The following is a 17,861-nucleotide window of genomic DNA, read 5'->3' as shown; positions in this document are numbered from 1 at the left end:
GTTCATGGCCTGTTTTTGTATAGCTCATGAGCTAAGAATGATTTTTTAGTTTTTAAGACTTGGTCGCAAAAAAAAAATTAAGAATATTTGATAGAGAGAAATTACATGTAGCATTCAAAGCCTAAAATACTTACTATTCGGCCTTTTACAAATTTGTTTTCAGCCGATGTCCAATTATTTTCATTTCTTGAAATAGTTTTTTTTTTTTTTTTTTGCTATTGCTCATTCTTCCTTATGGTTGTACGTATATGTGTGTTGAAGTTGGGGGTTGGAATTTTTTATTGAGAATTCATCTTCAGTGTAAGTTTTGAAATTTTAGGGATACCCACAAGAGAAGACCTGTATTATCTTTGAGCATGGGACATGCTGAATTCTCAGCAACAGGAAACATACTGGGAAAGAGTGAGATGGGTCTGGATTGTAAGGGTTAGGATTAATGTGAGATGACCTGGCCATAGAGACTGGCACTCCTAGGGCCGTGGGAATGTCCAGGATTCCTGCTGAATCCAGGGTTTTTACATGAATCCTTGAATTGGTGTATAGAATACACAGTCAGGGCATTGACATCTGGACTGGCCAGAATGATGGTTAAGTGAATACTAAGTAACCAAGCAGGGGTCTGACACTTTAGGGGAGGTCTGACAATATGTAGTAGCACCCCTGCCAACTGCTATGTACTCTGGGCCTACCACAGAGTAGGGACTCAGTAACAGCCTGGCAAGTGAATGAATGGGGGAAGAAATGAAGGTCAGGTCCATATTTTGAGGACTAGTAAGTACCAGGCAGATATCTTCTGCCGGCCTTTGTCCTAGACTAACCAGACAGGAAGAATATGGAGAGATACCTCTAATAGCTGTTTTGTAGATCCTTTGGGATTTTCTACTTAGAAAATTATATCGTCTGTGAATAGAGGCAGTTTTACTTCTTCCTTTCTGTTCTTTATGCCTTTTTCCCCCTTGCCTTATTACAACGGCTGAAATCTCCAGTACATTATTGAAGAGAAGTGATGAAAGCAGACATCATTGCCCTGTTTCTGATCCTAGGGAGAAACAATTCAGTGTTTCATCATTAAGTATGATGTAACTGTAGGTTTTCTTGCAGATGTTCTTTATTTCTGGAAATTGATAACTGAACTTAGAGGCCTAATCAGATTCAAGTATAGTTTTTTTGGGCAGTGGGCAAGACTACATAGGTATGATTTTGTCAAGAGATACATAGTGTCTGGTATCTTTCTGTGGTATTAGCAGCCACTGATGATTGCCTCTATCACTTATTACATTATGGGTTACAAATGGTTATATTCTAATTCTATTAATTTCTTTTTCGTTTATTATCTGGGATACTTCTTTTTTTTTTTTTTTGAGACGGAGTCTCGCTCTGTCGCCCAGGCTGGAGTGCAGTGGCCTGATCTCAGCTCACTGCAAGCTCCGCCTCCCGGGTTCACGCCATTCTCCTGCCTCAGCCTCCCGAGTAGCTGGGACCACAGGCGCCCGCCAGCTCGCCCGGCTAGTTTTTTGTATTTTTTTTAGTAGAGACGGGGTTTCACTGTGTTAGCCAGGATGGTCTCGATCTCCTGACCTTGTGATCCACCCGTCTCGGACTCCCAAAGTGCTGGGATTACAGGCTTGAGCCACTGCGCCCAGCCTGGGGTACTTCTACAGAGAAAATATTCCTTCATAAATTGTTTGGTTACTCTGGCATATAGTTCCTATTGGAAGGACAGAAACATGCTTGCTTGTTTTCTTGTTACCAGTTTTCAGAATAGTGAGTTAGTTTAATAGCATCCTCCAAAGGTGATCAGTGCTTTTAAAAACATAAGTTATGAATTTATTATGTGTTTTAATCTATTCATTTGTCGTACTTATTGATGCTAAAATTTTTCTTTTTTAAGAACTCGGTATGTTTTACTTCTAGGCGTCTTGCCAGGTCTTTTACAATCCATGTTTTCTGCTAAGATGTAAGAACTTACACATACTCTTACTTGGAAAAGTAAGGACAAAAAGAGGATATAATGAAAGGCTTATTTCTAATATTGGTGAATAAAGACTGGAACTGTTTGCCGTTGAATCACACTTCAGCTGTATGGCAGCATATTCTGAGAAACCTTGGAATTTTGTAGGTAAAACCACAGAAGTCAAACTTTCTTTGATTGGAACCTACAGGAGAATAAACTTGGGTTTCGTGGCTCTTTGTTAAAGATGATCAATGTCAGATAATATAAGTCATAATTTTTAAAGTTTCTTGGTAAAAAGATCAATCATTAGAAAGCCCTATATGTATATTCCTGTATAACAACAGAGCAAGGTCTTTCTGACATACATTATGTATTTTTGATGTAATGTTAACTTCATGTGGTTTAGCTTTTTGACTTCAGGCATGTGTATATAACCTTCTGAACATTCATTTAGTTTATAAAATGCCAATTTCCTAGCAGTTATTATTGTCCTAAAGTGTAACATTTCACTGCCCAATGTCAAGTATGTGCACAAAGGGAATTAAACTTTACGGCGTTTTATGAGCTAAGCACGATGTTTGTGCATAGTAAGTGTCCAGCATGGTTTCTGTTAGCTTTATTGTCATCTTTTTCCCAATTATAAAAACAATATTGCAAAAATTTACTGAATAGGGAATGCCACAAAGTTATACACTGAATTGTGAATGTAGATCTTCCTCGAAGTGTAGATATTCATTCACAAAGAGATTTAGATCCTGAAGGATGTTTGCATTTACACTTTACCAAAAATACAGGGAAGCCATTTCTGGCAAATATCTGACAATTTCTAAAAAAAAAAAAAAAATCATACTTTTTTTTTCTCTTTTAGAAGGCCTTTATTTATTCTTTTTACTGAATAGGTGAACAACTACTTCAGAATTCCCATTCTTCTATTGATTCTTTTTCTTTCCTCTCACTTTCCAGTCTTGCTGAATAATTTTCTTAAAACATCCACTTCCAACACTGGAGAGGAATGTAATCTTATTTCTAATTGACTGTTTATAATATGACATATTTCTAATCTACTATGACTGATGTAATAGTCAAAGGCAGTGTTTTACCTATTCAGCACATTTGTTTCTGGTTGAAGATGGCATTTTTTTCCTTGAAGGTCCTAGTGGCTCCTGTTCTTTTTTATTTTATTATTTTTTTATTATACTTTAAGTTTTGGGGTATATGTGCAGAACGTGCAGTTTTGTTACGTAGGTATGCACGTGCCATGGTCGTTTGCTCCACCCATCAACCCGTCACCTACATTAGGTATTTCTCCTAACTCTACCCTCCCCTAGCCCCCCACCTCTTGACAGGCCCTGGTGTGTGATTGTCCCCTCCCTGTGTCCATGTGTTCTCATTGTTCATCTCCCATTTATGAGTGAGAACATGCAGTGCTTGGTTTTCTGTTCCTGTGTTAGTTTGCTGAGAATGATGGTTTCCAGCTTTATCCATATCCCTGCATAGGACATGAACTCATCTTTTTTATGGCTACATAGTATTCTATGGTGTATATATGCCACATTTTCTCTTTCTTTCTTCCTTCCTTCCTTCCTTCCTTCCTTCCTTCCTTCCTTCCTTCCTTCCTTCCTTTCTTTCTTTCTTTCTTTCAAGTCTCATTCTTGTCCCTCAGGCTTGAGTACAATGGCTTGATCTCGGCTCACTGCAAATTCTGCCTCCCGGGTTCAAATGATTCTCTTGCCTCTCCCTCCCAAGTAACTGGGATTAAGGCACCTGCCACCACGCCCAGCTCATTTTTGTATTTTTTAGTAGAGATGGGGTTTCACCGTGTTGGCCAGGCTGGTCTCGAACTCTTGACCTCAGGTGATCCACCCACCTTGGCCTCCCAAAGTCTGGGATTACAGGCATGAGCCACTGCACCTGGCCTATGTGCCACATTTTCTTTATCCAGTCTGTCATTGATGGACATTTGGGTTGGTTCCAAGTCTTTGCTGTTGTGAAGAGTGCTGCAGTAAACATACATGTTCATGTGTCTTTATAGTAGAATGATTTATAATCCTTGGAATATATACCCAGTAATGGGATTGCTGGGTCAAATGGTATTTTCAGTTCTAGATCCTTGAGGAATTGCCACACTGTCTTCCATAATGGCTGAACTAGTTTACAGTCCCACCAACAGTGTACAGGTGTTCCTATTTCTCCACATCCTCTCTAGCATCTGTTGTTTCCTGACCATTTAATGATCGCATTTCTAACCGGTGTGAGATGGTATCTCATTGTGGTTTTGATTTGAATTTCTCTGACGACCAGTGATGATGAGCATTTTTTCATGTTTGTTGGCTGCATAAATGTCTTCTTTTGAGAAGTGTCTGTTCATATCCTTTGTCCACTTTTTGGTGGGGTTGTTTTTTTTTTCTTGTAAATTTGTTTAAGTTCTTTGCAGATTCTGCATATTAGCCCTTTGTCAGATGGATAGATTGCAAACATTTTCTCCCATTCTGTAGGTTGCCTGTTCAGTCTGATGGTAGTTTCTTTTGCTGTGCAGAAGCTCTTTAGTTTAATTAGATCCCATATGTCAATTTTGGCTTTTGTTGCCATTGCTTTTGGTGTTTTAGACATGAAGTCTTTGTCCATGCCTGTGTCCTGAAAAATTCACACTTTTATGAACTGATGGTATTTGTAGCAATGAATATATGTCGAAAAGTACCAATGTGGTTTAACAATTACACATAATATTTTTTAGGGGGATTTTTTTTTTAGTGCCTAACACCAGTCATGATACATATTAGTTAAACAGAGAACTATGTATCATATTAATTTGTGTTGGTTTGTTTTTGATTGATAACTTTGTGTTTAGTTTCTGCTGAATCTCTTTACTAAAATTACCAGATTGCTCATGGAAGTCATTTCATCCCTCACTGAATTATTTTCCCAGCTAACTACTCTCTTAAATGATGCATAAGGATGTTCTAATGCTATTGAAATAAGCAGGGTGTTCGGTGCTGCTTTTCCTCAACTGTTGGTTTCTTTGGATTTCTAGGATGTGGAGAGCATCTTGTGCGCACCATACTGGCTAGAGAATGTTCACATGCTTTACAAGCTGAAGATGCTCACCAAGCCCTGTTGGAGACTATGCAAAACAAGTTTATCAGTAAGTATAATGTTAAGAAGATTACATTCTTCCAAATATAGATTATTTCACTGCTATAAGCACTATGAGTTAGGTACTCCATTTGTATTTCTAGACCTACCTCTAGAACCTAGCAAAGAGAAAGACCCACAGTTAATACTGATTGTGAAAAGAAATTCCACAACAATAATACAGCATGAAATCTTTCCTATAACTAAGCTAATCCCCAAGTTGTAAGACACTGACAAGGCTCATGGTGATATATAGTAAAATAAATACATAACCATATGTTAATATGTTAATAAGAATTGCCCAGTGGCAAAATATGAGCTGAGAAATGAGTCATGAATAGGCATTTAAGGTCTATCTCTAGTGATTTTTCAGAAAAAGGTTGATTATATTCGTGTACTGTCTCCTCAAATATATTAGAATCAGACTTAGGTTTTATTGTTATTTTGTTTTAACAATTACTGTTGTTGAATGCTGTTTTAAAAGAAAACCAAATTCTTCGGCTTAATAGCATATGCAGTTGACATAATTGTTAGGAGTTAGTAGATGCATTCTCAGAATGTTAATGAGAAGGAATAGTAAGAGTAGAAAACTAGATGCTCATCAGAAGTTCACTACCTAGAAAGATCTCTGTAACTAAAACTATAAAACACTGATGAAACGAAATTGAAGAGGACACCAAAAAATGGAAAAATACTTCATGTTTATGGATTGGAAGAATCAATATTGTTAAAATGTCCATACTACCAAAAGCAATCTAAAGATTCAGGGCAATCCCTATCAAAATACAAATGACGTTCTTCTGAAATAGAAAAAACAACCCTAAAATGTATGTGGACTCGGGCAAAAGACCCAGAATAGCCAAAGCTATCCTAAGCAAAAAGAACAAAATGGGAGGAATCACATTATATAACTTCAGATTATATTATAGTAACCAAAATGGCATAGGACTGGCATAAAAACACACATAGACCAATAGAACAGAGTATAGAACCCAGAAACAAATCCACACACCTGCCGTGAACTCATGTTCCACAAAGGTGTCAAGAACATACACTCTGGAAAACTCTCTTCAACAAATGGCGCTGGGAAAACTGGATATCCATATGCAGAAGAATGAAACTAGACTCCTGTCTCTCACCATATACAAAAATCAAATCAAAACGGTCTAAAGACTTAAATCTAAGACCCCAAACTATGAATCTGCTACAAGAAAACATTGGGGAAAATCTCTAGGACATTGGTCTTGGCAAAATTTCTTGACTAATACCCTACAAGCGCAGGCAACCAAAGCAAAAATGGACAGAAGAGATTATATCAAGTTAAAAAGCTTCTCCATAGCAAAGGAAACATCAACAAAGTGAAGCAACAACCCACAGAATGGGAGAAGATATTTGCAAACTATCCACCTGACAAGGGATTAATAACCAGAATATATGAGGAGCTCAAACAACCCTATAGGAAAACATCTAATAATCTGATCAATAAATGGGCAAAAGATTTCAATAGACATTTCTCAAATGAAGACATAAAAATTGCAAACAGGCATATGAAAAAGCGTTCAACATTATTGCTCATCAGAGAAATGCAAATCAAAACTAAATGAGATGTTAATTACAAACAGGCATATGAAAATGCTCAAATTATTGCTCATCAGAGAAATGCAAATCACAAGTACAATGAGATGTTATCTCACCCCAGTTAAAATGGCTTATATCCAAAAGGCAAGCAATAACAAACTCTGGTGAAGATGCAGAGAAAAGAGAACCCTGGTACACTGTTGGTGGGAGTGTAAATTAGTACAACCACTATGGAGAACAGTTTGGAGGTTCCTCAAAAAACTGAAAATAGAGCTACCATGTGATCCAGCAATCCCACTGCTATGTATATCCCCAGAAGAAGGGAAGCAGTATATTGAAGAGATATTTGCCCTCCCATGTTTGTTGCAACAGTGTTCACAATAGCCAAAATTTGGAAGCAACTTAAGTGTCCAGCAGATGAATGAATAAAGAAAATGTGGCGCATATACACAATGGAGTACTACGCAGCCATAAAAAAGAATGAGATCTTGTCATTTGCAACAACATGGATGGAACTGGGGGAGATCATTATGTTAAGTGAAATAATCCAGGCACAGAAGGACAAACATCACATGTTCTCACTTATTTGTAGGATCTAAAAATCAAAACAATTGAACTCATGGACATAGAAAGTAGAAAGATGGTTACTAGAGGCTGGGGAAGGTAGTGGAGAACTTGGTGGGAGGTGAGGATGCTTAACAGGTAAAAAAAAATAAAAAGAAAGAATGAAAAAGGAAAGAAAGAATGAATAAGACCTACTATTTGATAGCACAGCAGGGTGACTATAGCCAATAATAACTTAATTATACATTTAAAAATAACTAAAAGAGTGTAATTGGATCATCTGAAACACAAAGGACAAATGCTTGAGGGGGTGGATACCCTGTAGTCAATGGTGTGATTATTTCACATTGCATTCCTGTATCAAAACATCTCATGTACCTCATAAATATATATACCTACTTTGTACCCACAAATATTAAAAATTAAAAAATAAAAACATTCAGTTCCTAGAAACCCTGTGATGGATGTATAATTATGGCACATGGTAACTTTATGGTTGTTGAGAATGATCCCAAGTACTTTACTGAGTCTAAAACTACAGATTAGCTAGTTCTACTTCTCCAAGTTTGGGTTTATGCTAAGGAGTTCCTGAACTCTGCTCTTTTCTGTTGCTTTGTATAACTCCATAAAACCGTTCATGGAGTTGACCTGCAGTATTTCATCTTGCCACTGGGATCCATTACCTAATACATATTGAGCCATATCTTAGAAATTCCAGACTCATGGAAAGGAGCAAGAAATGTCAGAGCTTACCTAATTGACCCTGTTCCTTTAATAGCTGAAACTTAGTTTGCAAGAGTTCAGTGACTTCCCAAAGTCATCTTGTTAGCCAGTGGGTGTTTGTTGTGCAAGAACACACTGCCTTTTATTTAAAAAATAAAACATGTAAAATGGTATGAAATACAGAAGAACAGTGTTCTGGGAGTCAAGACATTTGTTTCCACTCTCAACTTTGTGTCTGTCTCATTGGTTAAACAAGTTGCTTCAGCAGTTTTATTAAGAATAAAAGCAAAAATGTTAGATAAGAGGCAGTTTCTAAATGCTTTTGCCATGCTAAGCTCTATGTTGTCTCTTCTGGATTCAGCACATAAATGTGAAATTCTTTTCAGGCAGATAATTTGGAAATGCGATTGAAAAAGGAAAATTTTCAGGAACTATTTAGGAAGCACAGATGATATTTACAAGGTGAATGGAAGGAAATAAATTGAATTTACCAGAGGACTAGACTAGAAGCAAGGAGGTTGAGTTTTGTTCTCTTTTTAACACACTGATGGTGTAATTAGTTGTCTGTTTTAGGACAAATCTCTTTTTTCTTAATTTCCTCGTATGTAAAGGGAGGGGGCAGATACAGATGGTTCCTAAAATTCCTTCCAGCTCCCAAATTGTATTTGATCCTTGGTTTAGTTCACAAGCCAAACTAAACTACTTGTATGAAGAATAGTTGTAGGCTGGGTGCCATGGCCTGTAATCCTAGCACTTTGGGAGACTGAGAGAGGCAGGTGGATCACATAAGGTCAAGGAGTTTGAGACCAGCCTGGCCAGCATGGTGAAACGTTGTCTTTACTAAAAATACAAATATTAGCCAGGTGTGGTGGCCAGCACCTGTAATCCCAGCTACTTGGGGGGCTGAGGCAGGAGAATCTCTTGAACCTGGGAGGCGGAGATTGCAGTGAGCCAAGATCGTGCCACTGCACTTCAGGCTGGGCAACAGAGCAAAAACTATGTCTCAAAAAAAAAAAAAAAAAAAAAAAAAAGAATAGTTGTAAATCAAATTAGCCATTAAATGAAGTTGTAAATTAAAACTATTAATGATGGATCTCAAGTTTTTATTTGAAATGATTTGGTTGAAATCCTTTCAGCCAATGATGGAGGTAAGCTAGCAACCACTTTGTTAGTTTTGTGGAAACCATAATATTCTTCCCTTTTGCTTCCTTTGCTTTTTCTTTTTAAAAAAAGATTTGTATAAATAATATATCTAGGGATTCTCATTACAATGCATATGTAGAAAAATTGTATATGATAATTAAGTTCAATAACCCCTTTTCATTCATTCTGAGTCTCATTTCTCCTGCCAGAAAGAACCACTGCTAACAGATTGGTATGTATATTTATGGCTTTCCCTCACTCCTTTCCTGCCATCCTCCCTTTTCTTTTTGTCTTCCATCATTTTAAACAATTATATAGAAGAGATTTTTAATGTATTGTTTTGCAGTATGCTTTCCACTTAACATAGCTTAATGCTCTTAATATATAAGTATATATAGCTTCATAGTCAAATATTTCATGGTTCTGTAATTTATTCGTTCCTCTACTGAAAGAGATTTGTCTGTAATTTTTGTCTATATCATTTTACTGCATATGAATGCTTACTTCTCTATATTTTAACTAAATTTTTTATATGATTTCATTTTCTCTCTCTTTTTTAGCATATCAGTTACATATTTTTAGTGGTTGCTCTAGAGTTTGGAATATGTATTTACAATTAACCTAAGTTCACTTTTTTTTGGTAAACATTTAAGGGGTACAAGTGCAGTTTCGCTACATGAATGTATTGTGTAGTGGTGAAGTCTTGGCTTTCAGTGTAACCGTCACCTGAATAATGTACATTGTATCCATTACATAATTTTTCATCCCTCATTGCTCCCCAACTCTCCCACCCTTTTGAGTCTCCAGTGTCTACTATTCCACACTCTATGTCCATGTGTACACATTATTTAGCTCCCACTTATAAGTGAGAACATTTGGTATTTGACTTCCTGTTTGTGAGTTATTTCAGTTAAGATAATGGCCTCTAGCTCCATCCATGTTGCTTCAGAAGACATGATTTCATTCTTTTTTGTGGCTCAATAGTATTCCTGTGTGTGTATATGTGTGTGTGTGTGTGTGTGTCTGTGTGTGTGTGTATGTATGTATATCATATTTTCTTTAGTCTTCTGTTGATGGACACTTCAGTTGATTCCATATCTTTGCTATTGTAAATAGTGCTGTGGTAAACATGCGAGTGCAGTTTTTTGTATAATGATTTTCCTTGAGTGGACACCTATTAGGTTGGTGCAAAAATAATTGCAGTTCCAGACTGAATTTTAAATCATTGTAACTAGGCCCAACCATTATTACTTGTGGGTCTAATAATTTGTCTTTATGTATTTTTCCTAAAGTAGCAGTAACTTACTAAAATAAAGATTTTTTTCTCTTATTGCAATTTGAAACAAACTCTGCAACCATCTTAAATGTAGGGTTTGTTCAAATCTATTTTTGATAAACAAGACTTTAATGTCATAGACTGAATGGAGGAAAATTGAAAGGCATTTCAGAGACTGAAATGTTTTTGTTTCCACTTGCATTACCTTATGCCAAGATCAGCGCTTTGGTTTGACTTAATATTGGAAGCATAAAAGAGAATAACCAATCTGTACATTTCTTTAAAAACCACTCTTCATGTAACATACAAAACTCATAAAAATGGGTACTGTAAAAATAGTGCCTTAATAATACTTCATGCTAACCAGCTGATTATAGACGGAATGCTTAGTTAAGTGGGGGAATAAATAAGTAGTTTCCTTTTTCGTTGTTCTTTTTAAAAGATTACACATATATACACATATAAAACCTCTTTCAATGATTCAGATGTGACTTTTCCTCTTCATGGTTATTTTTAAACCAACTTGGTTTTGTGAATTATTCTTTTTGATGCAAACCTTGGCTGCACGTATGGTATGTGAACTGTGGGGCAGCATTATAGATTCCTGCTCACTACTTAACGACTAATATCACAGTACGTTTTTTTTTTAGTTGGCTTCTGTTTATTACTAAATATAATGATTGATAAAATGTTATCTGTGAAAATGACTTCTTTTTTTTTCTTTGAATTTCTGAACTAAGTTACTAGTCTTATAAACCTACAATCTTTGTGACTATTTTTGGAAAATTCCATGCGGAGTATAGTATTAAGATTTTAAAAAGTGATTTTTGCTCTATATTTTACTTCATTCTTTTGGGGAGATGTTCTTATACTGTCATTGACATCAGAGGTGCACTGTCAGTTGTAGAGTGCTGTTGAAAGTTGAGATGGAGTCTCCTCTTATGCTTTTCTGCCAAATAGAGAAGTTATATTCAATTCATGTTTTCTTTTATGCGAACATTAGCTCTCATAGGAAGAACAAAAGTACATTGTCATTACGCATTTAGCCTCTGAGATCATCATTTCATAAATTTCTTAGTAATTTAGAATATTTAAAAAATATAATATTCTCTTTTCCAGGGCATTTTGTTTTATAAGACTTTGCCTTGTATTTGATATGCATATTTCTTTTTTTCAAACACTAAAATCTTTTTTCTTTGTAGCTATCTGGGGCTTGAGGGACTCCTAAGAAAATTTATTCTTTTTTGTCTATTAGAAAAATCAAAGGTGTTTCTCCTTCACTGTTACAAATGCTGTGATATTTAGCTGGTTATACTCACATGTCCAAACTGCAAAATAAGGAAAATATGAATTAAGCATCCCTCTTTGGGCATTATTTGCCACTAATTCTTGGGCCCTAGGCTTTATATTTTCAGAATTTTATTTGTCTTTTTATTTAACAATTATTCATTGACAGCTATGCATGTATAAGATACTTTGCTGGTTACTATGAGAGATTCACAGATACATGAAACAGCCTTGCTGTCAAAAAAAATTCTAGGGGAAGAGAAAAAAACAAATGCACGTAAATAAAATATAAGGTGAATAAGCACTGTACTATTTTATTTAAGCATGTACTATTTATGTTTCTATTTAACCCCTCTTGATTTATTCTATATTTACTTATTATTGTCTGTCTCCCTTAAGCAGGGCATAAACGCTAGGAGAGCAGAGATATTGACTATTATTTTTAACCCCATTGCTAGGAAAAGAGTATCCTTTGAAGGGGATAGAAAAGAGAGGAAGAATGAGGGAAGAGAAAGGGACACTTGTGGTTTGGAAGCCAGAGATAGAAGGAATTTTTTTTTTCCATAACTGAAAGGATGCCAATATATTTAGAGATGTAAATAAATATGCAGAAAAAACTTTTGGGGTTAGGCATTAAGAGGGTGCAAGTCAACTCTGAAGTTTGTGTAGTGGCAGGGTAAGAAAAGAACTCTGCTGAGCAGCTGGGAAAGAGAGAGGATCAGAAATGATGAAGAAGGGGACAAGTTAGATGGTTTAGACTCCAAATCATCTTGTCAACAGGTGACCGACATCCACCAACTTTGCTTCTAAAATGTGTACAAGTTAGTACACAGATGTATACCTTGCATTTTATCTTATTTTTTGTTTAACTAGAGTACAGATTACAGAGGGTCACAAAGTTGCAAAATAAATCATTTTTTTTTCCTTGTGATATAAGATGCATATGTATAACTCCAGAACGTTTTTAAGTGTATAGAAGTTTTATGAAATGTATAGAATGCATTAAGTGAGTAGGTGGATTGGGAATAAAAGGACAAAGAAAAGATGGGAAATGTCTATAAGGATATCAGTCACTTAGAAAATGAATGTGGCTTTGTAAAAGCCTTCAAGAATATTTATTAGGAAGCTCTTGGTAGAACTGAATGCCTTTTGCTTGCCCCTTTCTAGGGTGTTGTTATGGTAAGCTCTGAAATACCTCTCAGAGTGTCCCCCCTACCCCCTTTTAAATTGAGGCATAAGAAATAATTCATTTAAAGGAAGATGCAGAAAGCTTGTGTAGGAATGTCAGGAGGTTGAAGAATAGGAAGAGTGATTAGAGAGATAATACTCAGTGGAATTATTGAAGGTAATAGATATTTGAGACTTTTTCATTTGGATAGAATGAATGATTAAAAATCTCATTTAGAAACCAAGGCAGGCAGATCATTTGAGATCAGGAGTTCAAGACCAGCCTGGCCAACATGGCAAAACCCTGTCTCTACTAAAACCACAAAAAAATTAGCCAGGCATGGTGTCAGGTGCCTGTAGTCCCAGCTACTTGGGAGGCTGAGGCAGGAGAATGGCTTGAACCTAGGAAGCAGAGGTTGCAGTGAGCCAAGATCATGCCGCTACATTCTAGCCTTGGCAACAGAGCAAGACACCGTCTCAAAAAAAATATAAATAAATAAATAAATAAATAAAAATAAAAAGAGACATTTATTGACCTAGACAACTGTCATTTGAAAATAAATAGTTCATCTGCATGTTATATTGAGTTAACACCTAAATTTGATTTTTTCAGTACATGTTGATTCTGAGAAACAACCATCACAATTTCCAAAGAACCCAGAAATTACCTTCTTTGACATGGTGGATGCGTTTTTATCTTGGGATGATACTGAGTCGGTGTGTGTGGGAAGTTCAATTATTTTTCTCTTCTTCCTTTCTTCTTACAAATATGAAAAAGAAAAAAAAATTACTGCATTAAATTACTAACAGTATTGATCAGCAGCAGAGTAATAAGATGGACTTATTGGAATCAGTGGAAGTGGGTAGCTGGCAGTAAGAGAATAACTTCTTTAATTTTGGGCTTTCAAAATGCAAGTTGGTTTTCTCCCTGTGGCTGAGGTTTCCTGTTTGCAAGAAAGCCTTCTAGAGCCTGGAAGTTTTGTACATTTTGTATATTTGGAGCTTTTTAAGTAGCAGAGATGATTGTATCAACCACAGATGTGTTTTTCACCCAGGCCTTTGGGGAACCAAACCAAAAAGCCATTTAAAATAGCTACTAAATTTTGATAACTGCAAATAATTTGGTAACATTATTTGGTTGGAAAACAAATAATAAGCATAGTACTAACAAGGGCAAAACAAAAAACCAAACTTCCAAACTCTGTAAACAATCTCATGTTACGTTAAAAAGGACTATTGTTTTATTACTGGTTTATTTGATTTTAAAAGTGGCCAGTTTGGGGGACCAAGGACGTGATTATAAAGGTTGGTGCCATCCCACCATTGGGAGCTGCTGAACTATTCACAATTGGTACTTTATTGAGTTTTATGTTAAAAGATGTTTATGAAGTATTAGGATGTAATTAAAACCATACAAGGAATTTGTTTCATCTCATGCAAACAAACAAACAAACAAACAAAAAAAAAACCACCACACACACACAAAAAACAAAAAACAAAAATTCTTGTTTCCATATTAGCAAATTTTTTTTCTCCTAAGGGTACTTATTAGGTGATCAAAAAGCTTTTTGTCTGTTCCTTTAGTCTGTGAGCATGTGGGGAAAACCACTAATATTAGTTACAGTAAACTCAAAGCACATAATTACAATGTTGCAAGAAGCAAAGGGAAATTAAATCATATGATGCTGAAGGTTGAGTTGCACAGTCTATTGACTAATTAGTCTGAATAGGGCCTAAGCTACATTTGGTAGATTAGGTGAATAAATCATAATTATTGTAATGCCTATAACATAATTTAGGATTATTTTTATAGTTGAGAAGTTGCTTCCCCTCATTATAATCTCACTTTTTAAAACCTATCAGATATTTGAAAATAACTCTGACTTTTGAGCCTGTGAAAATCACACATTCATGAGGGAAGAATGAAGTGTTTTAAACAATGTTATTCTTAACCTTTTATGAATGTGGTAAAACTCAGTCCATTCATTAGCATCAACGGGGCAGCTCATGCAGAGTGCTTCTCAAATAGTCTACCTGAGGCATAATGACATTGGTGATTTTCTGGTATTTTACCACACTTCTGAGTTGATTTTTAGTTTCAAATTGGATAAGCTCAGAGTATCTTTATTTGTTTGTTTTAAGTAGCAAGATTTCTAGTCATTTAAACGACTTAAACAAAATCAAGTAGCAGGCTTCATTTGAATTTGTGATTAGGAATTCTATAATTGTATTTGTTGGGAAAATTTTCAGTGTGTTTGCTGTAAATGTGTGTATGTGGTTTTGTTTTGTTTTGTTTTTTGTTTTTTGAGATGGAGTTTTGCTTTTGTTGCTAGACTGGAGTGCAGTGGTGCAACCTCGCCTCACTGCAACCTCCGCCTCTTGGTTCGAATGATTCTCCTGCCTCTGCCTCTGGAGTAGCTCGAATTACAGGTGCCTACCACCACATCTGGCTAACTTTTTGTATTTTTAGTAGAGACGAGGTTTCACCATGTTGGCCAGACTGGTCTCGAACTCCTGACCTCAGGTGATCCACCCATCTCGCCCTCCCCAAAGTGCTAGGATTACAGTCGTGAGCCACTGCGCCTGGCCATGTGTGTTTTTAGGGCACCTTTTTTAAAAAGATCAAGAATAATCCTGTTTGTCTTCCTTCCCTTCCTTTTCTTTTTTTCTTGTAAAATATGTACAATGTTCCAAAGAACTTCTTATATTCTATAATATTTAGAGACAAATGTGCAAAATAAATGACTCTGCTATTAATATAGAAGCCAATATTTAAAGAATCCAACCAGAGTACCAATTGACTGACCACCAGTGCTATAGGTAAAAATTAGCTCCTTTGGTCAAATAATTATGAAACAGTGACACTTTAAACAAAATAATTTGGGAGTAATTCGCTTTTTTTTTTTTTTTTTTTTTTAAGGAAGACATTTTAAAGATAGTTGCAGAAATTTTAATAGATAGTCGTTTGAATTACTGTTTATAGTCTTAGGCATGATAATATTATTGTGGTTTAGGTAGGAGAATGTCCTTGTTCAGGTGATGTCTTCATTTAGGACGAAGGGTTACAATGTTTGACAGCTACTTGCAAGTGCCTCAGAGCAAAAAAGTGTTTGTGTGTCCTACGTGTGTGTGTATATTGTATGTGTGTTAATTTCAATCTCTATATCTATGAGAAAACTCAAATGTAGCAAAATGTTAATATGAGAATCTAGGTGAAGAGTATATAAATCTTCATTGTATTACTTTTTCAGCTTCCCTGATGATTTGAAACCTTAAAAAGCCATAGGAAAATTGACTTGAAAAAGTAGTATTAATGTTTCTTGAACATTTTTTAGTTTTCTTTTGAAGTCATTTCTGTGGCTTAGAAAAGCACAGACAAGTCTACTTTGCCTACCTCACAAAGTTACTATTGATACAATGAGATTAGGTTTATAAAAGCTGAGAAAATTCTGTACACATGTGAACTGTCACTGCTGTTCTTCATAAGATGGTCATGTCCACATTTTAGTAGTATGATGTCCTGATTTCAGTCTCTGATGAAGAATAAGGAAGTGGCTTTTTTTTTTTTTTTTAAGCTGGAGTCTTGCTTTGTTGCCCAGGCTGGAGTGCAGTGGCACCATCTTAGCTCAGTGCAACTTCCACCTCTAGAATTCAAGCTGTTCTCCTGCCTCAGCCTCCCAAGTGGCTGGGATTACAGGCACATGCCACCATGCCCAGCTAATTTTTGTATTTTTAGTAGTGACGGGGTTTCACTGTGTTGGCCATCCTGGTCTTGAACTCCTGACCTTGTGATCTGCCTGCCTTGGCCTCTCAAAGTGCTGGGATTACAGGCATGAGCCACCGCGCCCAGCCAGAAGTGGCTTTTTGATTTTAAAGATGGCTTATATAACTGGATTTCTGTAAGGTGATCAAAACTGGAGTTTACTGATTATTTGCATGTTTGCTGTCATCAGTGTCAAAATAAAGGCGCACAAGTCTTATTTTGTGATAATAGCTGCTCAAAATAAGATTTCACAGGTTTTTATGAGTTTTTAATATACATTTTATTAACTTATTTTTCTTCCTTATATTAACTTGAAGAATATTCAGTGCAGGTTTCCAATTTGAAGGTTTTTTTTAAATTAAACTTTTAATTTTGACTTAGTTATGGATTCACATGCAGTTGGAAGAAATAATACAGAGAAATCTATATACCAGTTACCCAGTTTCTCCCAATGTTAGTATCTTGCAGAATTATAATAGAATGTCACAACTGGGCTATATGATATTGATACAGCTCTCCAATGTTACTCATTTTTCCCCAGTTTTACTTGTAGTTTGTACGTGTGTATGTGTATTTAGTTCTGTGCAATTTTATCATGTGTGAGTTCATGTATTCACCAAAAAGTTATGATACAGAACCCATTAATCATCACAAGGATCCCTCATGTTCCCCCTTTATAACCACATCACCTCACTATCACTCACCCACGACCCTGACTTTAATCCCTGTCTACCAATAGTCTCCTGTCTCTATAATTTTGTCATTTCAAAAATGTTATGTAGATGGAATTATTCAGTATGTGACATTTTAGGATTGCCTCTTTATACTCAGCAAAATTCTCTGGAGAGTCATCCATGTTTTGGTGTGTATCAATAGTTCATTTCTTTTTATTACTGAGTAGTATTTCCTGGTGTGGACACACCATAATTTGTTGAACCTTTTACTCGCTGAAGTACATCTGGGTTGTTTCTAGTTTTTTAGTATTATAAGTAAATTAATTTTGAGTATTATAAATTAATTACTGTGAGTAATAGTGTACAGATTATTGTGTTCGCATGAGTTTTCATTTCTTTAGAATAAATGCCCAACAGTATGTTTGCTGGGTCTTTGGGTATTTAAGGAACCACAGAGTTGTTTTCCAGAGTCGCTGTAACATATCACATTCCCAGTAGCAAGGTATGAATGATTCAGTTTCTCCACATCTTTGCTAGGTTTGTCACTATTTCTTATTTAACTATCCTGATAGATCTGTAATGATACAGTTTTTGTTCCTA

At 35.8% G+C, this 17,861-nt stretch overlaps 1 protein-coding gene across 19 annotated transcripts in view; it reads left to right on the top strand.

The window, feature by feature from the left end:
• Window positions 1-17,861, top strand: part of LOC105481498 (taspase 1) — a 441,844-nt gene that overhangs the window by 172,916 nt on the left and 251,067 nt on the right. For 11 of the 19 annotated variants that reach the window (XR_986975.3, XM_071079677.1, XM_071079678.1 and 8 more), the window contains one exon: window positions 4,986-5,096. The exons of 2 other annotated variants lie outside the window; for them this stretch is intronic. Coding sequence is in view for 12 of the 17 variants with exons in the window: in XM_071079677.1 (XP_070935778.1) it covers window positions 4,986-5,096 (111 nt within the window). In the remaining 5 variants the exon portion in view is untranslated. Of the gene's footprint in view, window positions 1-4,985; window positions 5,097-9,303; window positions 9,327-17,861 lie in introns of all 19 variants that reach the window. 6 more of the 19 variants (XR_986974.3, XR_011613532.1, XR_011613530.1 and 3 more) reach the window with 1 other exon arrangement.

Source organism: Macaca nemestrina, chromosome 15 (genome assembly GCF_043159975.1).
Source record: "Macaca nemestrina isolate mMacNem1 chromosome 15, mMacNem.hap1, whole genome shotgun sequence".
Taxonomy (NCBI): Eukaryota; Metazoa; Chordata; class Mammalia; order Primates; family Cercopithecidae; genus Macaca; species Macaca nemestrina.
Note: the sequence above shows the minus strand (reverse complement) of the source record. Positions and strands in the feature narration are given on the sequence as shown.